Consider the following 8,147-nt stretch of genomic DNA (forward strand, 5'->3'; position numbering starts at 1 on the left):
GAATAAAGACGAACCCTGTTCCTAATCAACTCAATATTCATGGAAAGAAAGTCCTTTAACCACAATAATTCCAAAATATCAATAATGGAAATTTAGTCTAATCTAGTCCAAATGCAGGCACAACTGTTCTATAAATCAGTATCCAGAGAATCAGTATATCCAGAGTGCTCTGATTTTTCGATCATTTTGCCTGGCCTCCAAACATCGTGGCTGGGGAAAGTAAATATTTCATTATATTCGTAGATCCCGTTCAGTTCAGTTCCTATATTTTTCTAGATTTTTTGGAAAGTGACAAATACTCGTTTCTTATTACTTCAGGAAAAATTTTATTGACTTGTGACCAAATATCGTTTTAAGATGCCATTTACGTACAAGGATCTGATAGATGTGGCCATCGGGACGCCGGAATCGGGCCATGTTAACTTCTATGCCTTGCACGTGCTCCTGTCGAATTTTGCCCAGAAACTGGATTGTCTGGATGAGATTGTTGAGCAGGACGAATACTTGGCCTCCAACATACGCATGCAGAGCAGCTTGAGTGAGTATTCGCCTGTCGATCAGTTGCAGATTCCCAGAGAAGGATCCTAATCTACTGTCTTGTGTCTTGTCTTCCTTTAGTGACTATGGGCAAGCCGGCCTCTAGGTATCGGCTGGTGGGTGGTGCCGATACCGAGGAGGCCCCCGCGGAGGCCCCAGCCGAAGATGCTCCACCACCGCCAGCTGAGGAGGAACCGTCCGCTCCAGCTCCAGCAGAAGAAGCAGCAGCCCCCGAGCCAGAGCCAGAACCAGAACCGGAGCCGGAACCACAACCAGCAGCTCCCGAGATAGAAGCCGAGCCAGAGCCAGAGCCAGAGCCAGAGCCTGCTGCACCGGAAGAAGATCTAGTGACCGCACCCGAACCCGTACCCGAGGCTGAAGCCGAGCCAGAACCACAGCCCGAGGCGGAACCAGAACCAGAGCCAGCCTTAAAGGCAGAGGAGCCTGAGGCGAAGAATGCAGAGCAAGAGGAACCCGCCCTTATCTCAACCGTATCGTCGCGCACCTCCCAACGGGGTCGCGGCTCGCAGCGCCTCGAAGGATCCCTGTTGGGCAACATGACCCGCCTGGAGAAGCGCATGTCCAAGGTGGAGATGCAAAAGGAGCAGGCCGTGATGGAGATGGAGACATTCGTGAAAGCAATGACGGGGCAGATGAAGCTGACCATGGAGCAGCTGAACAATGTGACCCATCTGCTGATCGACCGCAAGCCGAATCCGGACCGGTTCAAGCTGCTCCGTCACATTGCCCGACAGCTGAGGGTCCTGATGCGCGCCGCCGACGACGAGGTGTCCATCAGCTGGTCGAGCGGCGAGGCTGTGATCGAAGAGATGGAGGCCATGGAGGAGGAGATGGAGGATGAAGAGGAGGGATCCTCCTCTGCGCCCACGGAGGTGGAGAAGCCCGAGGAGGAAGAGACCCTGGATCTACAGCAGCACCTCTGCTACTCCCCCGATCGCATGCTCAGCGAGCTGTTGGAGCTCAAATCGCAGTTCTGCGCCCTCACCAACAAGACTAACGAGCTGGCCGCCGCTCTGCTTAAGCAGGATGCCCAGCAACTGATGAGCTCCATGCAGGAGCTGCAGGAAACAGTGCGGGAGATCAAGCTGTACATGGCCACCAACCGGGAGGCCACCCAGAACATGCAAATCCAGATCAACGCAAACATGACCCAGATCGCGCTGCTTAAGAAGTCCGTCACGCACTTGGACGAAGTGAAGATCGACAAGACTGAGGTGGAGCTCCTTCTAGCCGAGAAGGTGGACTTCGATCAGTTGGCCACGAAGGTGTCGCTGGAACAGCTGGAGGAGTACAAGGCGCGGCTGGAGAAGCAGTTCTGCGAGGTGCGCCACATCATCAGCCTGAACGAGAAGAACGTCCTGCAGATCATCGACAATCTGCGCATGACCCTGGGCATCGATGCCCTCGAGCTGGGCCTCAAGGACTTCCGCGAGCTGATCGAGAAGCGGGTGGCCATGATCGCCGAGGCCCTGCAGAAGTACATGGAGATGACCAACGACGACTGCGCCGCCGCTGCCGGGCGGGTGAAGGTCCTGCAGAACCTGTCGTGCATCTCCTGCGACACCCCCTGTGTGATGCGCTCCGTTGAGCGCTCCAAGATTCCCTCCTTGCCGGCGGCAAAGGGCTCCACTGGCCTGGGACCGCTGGTCACGTACGAGCTGGGCCAGATCCGCAAATCAGGCATCATGGGCTATTACCGCAAGGACGAGTTCCCCCACTGTGCCAGTGCCTGGAACAAGGGCACTGCCGGAGCCCCCATGGTCAAGTGTGTGCCGCGTCATGCCGGAGGCACCCACACCACCCACACCGCCGACGAGCACATGCAGAAGGTGGTGCTGTCCAAGAAGACCTCCGGCTGGGGATAAGTCCACAAACATCAGTTGCACTTTTACATGTATTTTCTTTTTTCTATCGACACGAATCGTTTTTTCACAGATTCAAACTAAATTTATAATATGCCAGTGTTAAATCGGAATGTTTTTCGTGGGAATATGGGTTATGGTGCAGACATTTGACCTTCGTTTCTATTTCAATATTACTGTAAAGGCAGAATAACTCCTTTTCTCTCCAGCCCCAAGTGATCAGACCCTACATTCCCCGCTATATTTTCCCCAAAACAGGATACAGCAAGGATGATGATTCAATAGTTTTATTCATCATAACTTGGCTTAGTATAAATAAATATACAAGTGCAACAAATTTGTGTCTACTATCTCGATATATGGACGCGTATATCCTTAAACATAACAACAACGATATCTATCTATAGTCTAGTAGTCCGCGTAGCCTACCCTTGATTGCCATAGTCAAAGTCCGAGGGGACATGAATAATGTCCCCGTGTGCAGGAGCCTGCGGGAGTTCACGATGTCAGCCGGTGAGGCGGCTGGAAAAGATAGATGTCATCGAACGCACACTCGCTCGTATGAACCGAAAGACTTAAAGGATGATGGCATGGTAAACAATGGTGGGCAAATCGGTGACCACGGGAACGCGAAAGGTATTCCTATCCACCGGAGGGCGCGATCTGCTAAAATGAAAGGAAGGGTTAAATAAAGTAACAGTATTTTAATGATATGTAAATCTTGGAAAGGCTATATCTCAGATAGAAGGGACCAGATCGGTGAAGGACCAACTATCCCAGGATCGTGAGAATCCAGACTGTCGAACTGCATTAAAATCTCGACTGTGAAAATGAGGCCGATTTTTGGCAATTTTAATGATGTAACCATCATGATTTTTTGCGAAAATCGTGAGGAAATGGAAGTCCCTTTTTCCGATGGCAGTCGATTGGCAGGACTCTCCCGATCACGAAAAGACATGCCGCGCTCCGATCGGCTGCCGGATAGCAGAGATATAGCGTGCAGAAAACCCAGTATTCTAACGAAATGCTAAATCCAAATCTTCAGAAGGCTATATCTCAGACAAATAGGGCCAGATCGTGCAGGACCAAGTCTCCCAGAGAATCAAACGGCATCAAAATGTCGACTTTGAAAATGAGGCCCTAAACTACGGAAAAATCTATGATTGAAAAATCAAATCTCTACACTGGGATATTCTCAATAGCGGAACTTCCTTGCATAGCTTTATTTTATTAAATAAATTAGATACTCAGGGTTTTATCTTATCATTTCACTGGTTTATTTTTAAGGCTTCTTTAAAGGCGACAGCCCGACAGAATTTATGTTAACCATAGGCTTGTTCTTGATCTGCAGGCTTTAGCTTGGATCCCTTATGACCAGTGTCTTGGAGCAGTGTTCAGATTCGGACATTTGAAACTTTTAGGTGGTCACCGCCTTCATGAGGATCAGATTGGATGAATGGGATGATGGAATTCCAGATAATTCGGTGTTTCTGTGGACACTTACCTGCCGATTAGGTTGCTGGAGACCACGGTGAAAGTGAGAATGGCATCAGAACGGGACAAGGTCTCGCTCATTGCAGTGGCAGGCACTGGTCGACCGGCAGAGCCACACGTTGGATGATCGGCAACCTCACGAGCTGAATTGACCTCTAATTCGATGAGGCCGAGCATCACAATGTGCTTCAGTGTCTCGCGTATATCCTCTGGGGCCTTGTCGCACTTGTTCGGCGGGAAAAGATCAGAAAACTGCTCCTGGGGCAGCTCCACAATGGAGCAGGTCCCGATGAACTTGCACTCCTCCTCCAGTTCGGCAGAACATCATTGACGGTCGTCCGAACCCTTGGTGTTTTTCCGAGCACAGTCTGGTCATTCGCCAGGAGGGTCATCTAATAGCCATCGAAGAGCACCTTGTGTTTTCCCAGGACACAGATTTGCTTCAAAGAGATTTTGTTGGGTGGCGTTTCGGTTAATGGAAATGGGCAAGGCGGCAACCGCGTTATACCTACGATACCAATACCCGAACAAAAGTGCAACTATAAAATGCCTCTTTCCGGCGAAGAGCTGACAAACTTTCACAATTAAATTTGGTTTGATAATTTTGTTGGAAAATTTTTAAATAAAACAAACGATGTTATCCGGATAAGGTGCCAAAGAGTTATGAGACCTGACTGCCCAAATCATGCATATAACTAAGCTAAAATACAACTGAAAGCAAGCCTACTAAGATTCTAGAGTTTCCGTTTTTCTGTTGCTTGAAATTGCGTCACGATTTCCAGAGCCACTGCCTATGCTTTTGATGATAAGGAAAGTTCCGGATTTAGGCCCCACAACGACTTTAAGAAAAGCTTTAGGACTGCATAAGTCAGGAGCGGATACTGCAACTGTCGCACCTACAAGGATCTTTAAGGACAGCCTGGACTGTGGCATCTGTGGAGTACAAGTATTAATTTCATTCTCTACTGCAGCAAATAGTGCTTGTTGCCTCAAGGTTTTTCGATGTTGCACAACATTGTTAATTTCAAAATACCAAATTCGAGGAGTTGTACAACACTTTAATCGGGCATTGCGTCAAAAAAAAAACAATTGGAAAAAATAAATGTTTGGCAAATCAAAGCCCTGAACAAAAATTAACAGAAAAATGTTCAATAATTGCGACCAGAACACGCACACAGAATGGGCCTCAGAAAGGTAATGGACATAAATATAACGTGCTTTTCGGCCAAATCAAGAGTGCATTGTTTTAGAGACTTCAGGGAGGAACGCTTTAACGAATCTCAGGACCATTTCTACTTTAACTACGTCAACAAACAGAATACAAGTCTGCAGAAGAACCAAGAAAATGATGCAGAGGAAAAGCTGGCCAGGTAACAGAATTCTATGATCTATAGTGGCCATCGATTAGATTTAAAAACCGCTCCTTTAAAAACCTCTTTGATTCACAAATTACCTAGAACTAATTTTTTGCATCCGACATGCAGTGAAAGATAATTTGTCTAACAAAAGAAACATTTGTTACATTAGATATTTGACGTTTCGTGCGAAGGCATACTAGACCGTTTGAAAAACTTGTATTTGGAAAAATCTCAAAGCTGCTTTCTTCCTTTTTTCCCAGCACATTTCAGGCCAAAGAGAAACCTCGTATAGAGGATTCGTCAAGCCCTTATCCAATAATCACCACTCCGATCTGGAACAGACGCCATGGTCCCATGCCACCCACCATCTCCACGCCCGAAGTCAATTTCATGGCCAAGTTTGTGGCCAACAAGAAGGCCGGGGTCGTCAGGGTCGCTGAGATCTTTGACTCATTTGCTTGGGGCAGAGAGCTCAAGAAAAGAGGCTTTCAATCTTCGCTCAAGTTGCCTGCCGGCTTTCGAAGGTACATCCCGAAACCGAAGGTCATCGCACCCATGCTGGAGCCAGAGCTGGAATATCTGCAGATGCTGTTGGATGAATATTGTCCTTTACCATGTGTAAGCCCTATCTCAGAGGCCCCTCAAATGCCTGAAGCAGCTACAGGAAACCCAGAGATCCCAGAAGCAGTCGCCGGAAACCAAGAAGAACCAGCAGCTGTCCCAGAGATCCCAGCAGCAGATCCACAAGAGCCGCCCGGATCTCTGTTTTGTCGTATCCCAACGTCTGAGGAACTCAGTCAGATGGAAAAGGACTTTGAGGCTGGTCTGCTGGATCCAAACACTTGGCCCTTCAACTGCAGAATGCCCTGTCCCACATCCCCTTGCCCAAAATGGCGCTATGATAATCCACCCACACCACCACCCACACCGAGGACATCGAAAAGGTCCAGACTGGAGCCATGCGCACATGAAAATGCTCTGGCTGTCAACTTTCTCTTCCAAGAGGAGCAAAAACGAGCCATGAAACCGAGCCAGAGTGAGAGTCAGAGTCCTTTGCTACATCGGATCATCCCTAAGGTATCCCGCGGCTTGCGTTCGATAAAACTTCTTAAGTCGCTCAGATTCAAAAGCCAGAAAATTAACGACACTACGGAGATCGACGAGATCCTTAACATGTTCACTCCAACGGAAAATCCTCGTCCTGTGAATGACACTTTGCAGCACAATGACACAGCGCCCGCTGACCAGGATCCAGAAATTTCAGAAGATATGGAATACCACATCGCGGCGTCCGATATAGACGTGCCGCTTGAAGTGGAACAAGACATTTCCCTGCAGGATTACATGCCTGGGAAATCGACATCACTGGCCCTGCTAAATGACATTCCAAGAACATCCATTGCCCTGCAGGATGAGATCCCACAAAAATCGCAGCCATTGATTTCAGACCTATGCATAGAAGTGGCTATGCCTGAGGACCTTCCGCACCTACAGCAAGAAGAGTCAGTTCCGGTTCCAGTTCCCAATAAGGAGTACTTGCGCGTGGCAGAGGAGCGGGAACCCATATGCATTGGCAATGTGCAGCCCAAGCCACAGGATAAGGCCGAGTGCCAACAATGGATCCTTCAGACTAGCCAAATCCTTACCTCCCAGTACAAGTCCCTTCTCTGGAAAGACCGAAAACCTGTTGATATTGATTTCGAGGATGAAATCGAAAAGGATCAGCAGAATCAGCGCCTGCCTGGCATCGGTCATCCATCGACCTTGCAAGAAAACGCCTGGCAACGGAGCTACCGCTCGATGCTGGACGTTTTCGAGGATATTTGTGAGGAGACCGCGTGCGAGTATCGCGACCCGCAGGCCAAAAGATTGCGCAGCAAATGGGTCCAGAGATTTGGTAAGAGCTCGAGTCCAAATCTGTGCCGCAAGCTGGACACAAAACTGCCGACAGTCCGCTCCCGGCCGTTGCTCAAAGTGAAGATAATGGCCAAAAAAAATATCAAGAATTTGGAAACGCTGACCCTGCGGATCGAGTTGAAGTATTCGAAAACGTTCTGTACGTTGCACTTGAACCAGCCGATCCATCTCAAGTCGGCGGCCAAGAAACTCTCAAGAGTCGAGTACGACAATGCCATAAATGTCCTGCAAAAGTTCGAGAACCACAACCGAAACTCGGAGCACAGTCGGATATCGTGGCTCTGGCCGAATGGCACTGTGACCATCATAAACGGCTGTCGCGACGACAAGAAAGATCTGATAGAAGTCCAGAATAAACTCCTGTCTCCCCTACTGCATGTCTCCCACTTCAAGGCGGAGCCAGCCCACAATCTGCTGTACCTGCGCATGCGTTCCAGCGCTCATTTTGGCTTTCAAATCAAACTGAAGCTGTTCGCCGAATGTTTTGTGCTGTCCGCCCAGACGAGTCGCGATAATGTCGGATCGGAGTACGTGTATTATGTGAGCAGCGATTTACCGGGCGTGGTGGCACAGTTGCATGACCATGGGAGGGTCTATGTGTATGCCATGTCCATTGAGGAGGCGGACAAAATGTTGCTAAAGCTATATATCCTGATCCACAATCAAAGCAGGCATCTGGTAAAGATGGAGCCCCACTGAACTCTCGTTCTTAACCTTTTTCTATTCCTTGGAGTGTCAGAATGGTTTAAAGTCTGATGCATTTTGCAATAAAATGCGTTATTAAATGCTTTTGAATATTTACATATAGCTTCAGCATTATTCTATTAAGAATATTTGAAAAAAAAAAGTCTTTTTAAAGTAAAGAAAGCCGAGCTGTATAGGCTCAGCAGAGCACAGTGCTCTGCAGTTACTCGAGCCATTACGGGACACTGGCAGATTGGCACTCATGCCTCTAGAG

At 48.5% G+C, this 8,147-nt stretch overlaps 2 protein-coding genes across 3 annotated transcripts; both read left to right on the forward strand.

The window, feature by feature from the left end:
* The first annotated feature begins 233 nt into the window (after positions 1-233).
* Positions 234-2,527, forward strand: nis (no individualized sperm). Its single transcript, XM_033381122.1, has 2 exons — positions 234-538; positions 619-2,527. Exons 1-2 carry the CDS (start codon positions 358-360, stop codon positions 2,421-2,423), a joined length of 1,986 nt encoding a protein of 661 aa, XP_033237013.1. The 5' UTR covers positions 234-357; the 3' UTR covers positions 2,424-2,527.
* Positions 2,528-4,875: 2,348 nt separating this feature from the next.
* ms(3)76Ba (male sterile (3) 76Ba) lies at positions 4,876-7,990 on the forward strand. Of its 2 annotated transcripts, XM_002132706.3 has the most exons (3): positions 4,876-5,108; positions 5,165-5,284; positions 5,533-7,990. In XM_002132706.3, exons 1-3 carry the CDS (start codon positions 5,059-5,061, stop codon positions 7,886-7,888), a joined length of 2,526 nt encoding a protein of 841 aa, XP_002132742.3. In that variant the 5' UTR covers positions 4,876-5,058; the 3' UTR covers positions 7,889-7,990. The 2 variants fall into 2 exon arrangements, with proteins under 2 accessions (XP_002132742.3, XP_015036185.2); XM_015180699.2 differs by having other exon boundaries at positions 4,876-5,284.
* The last annotated feature ends 157 nt before the right edge of the window (positions 7,991-8,147 follow it).

The sequence above is a fragment of the Drosophila pseudoobscura genome, chromosome 4 (genome assembly GCF_009870125.1).
Source record: "Drosophila pseudoobscura strain MV-25-SWS-2005 chromosome 4, UCI_Dpse_MV25, whole genome shotgun sequence".
NCBI classification, from domain to species: domain Eukaryota; kingdom Metazoa; phylum Arthropoda; class Insecta; order Diptera; family Drosophilidae; genus Drosophila; species Drosophila pseudoobscura.

Bases quoted from the DNA above. Each gene is read 5' to 3' on its own strand.
- nis (XM_033381122.1), top strand. From the start codon at position 358: ATGCCATTTACGTACAAGGATCTGATAGATGTGGCCATCGGGACGCCG. The intron at 539-618 runs GTGAGTATTCGC...GTCTTCCTTTAG, and splicing joins ACGCATGCAGAGCAGCTTGA to TGACTATGGGCAAGCCGGCC.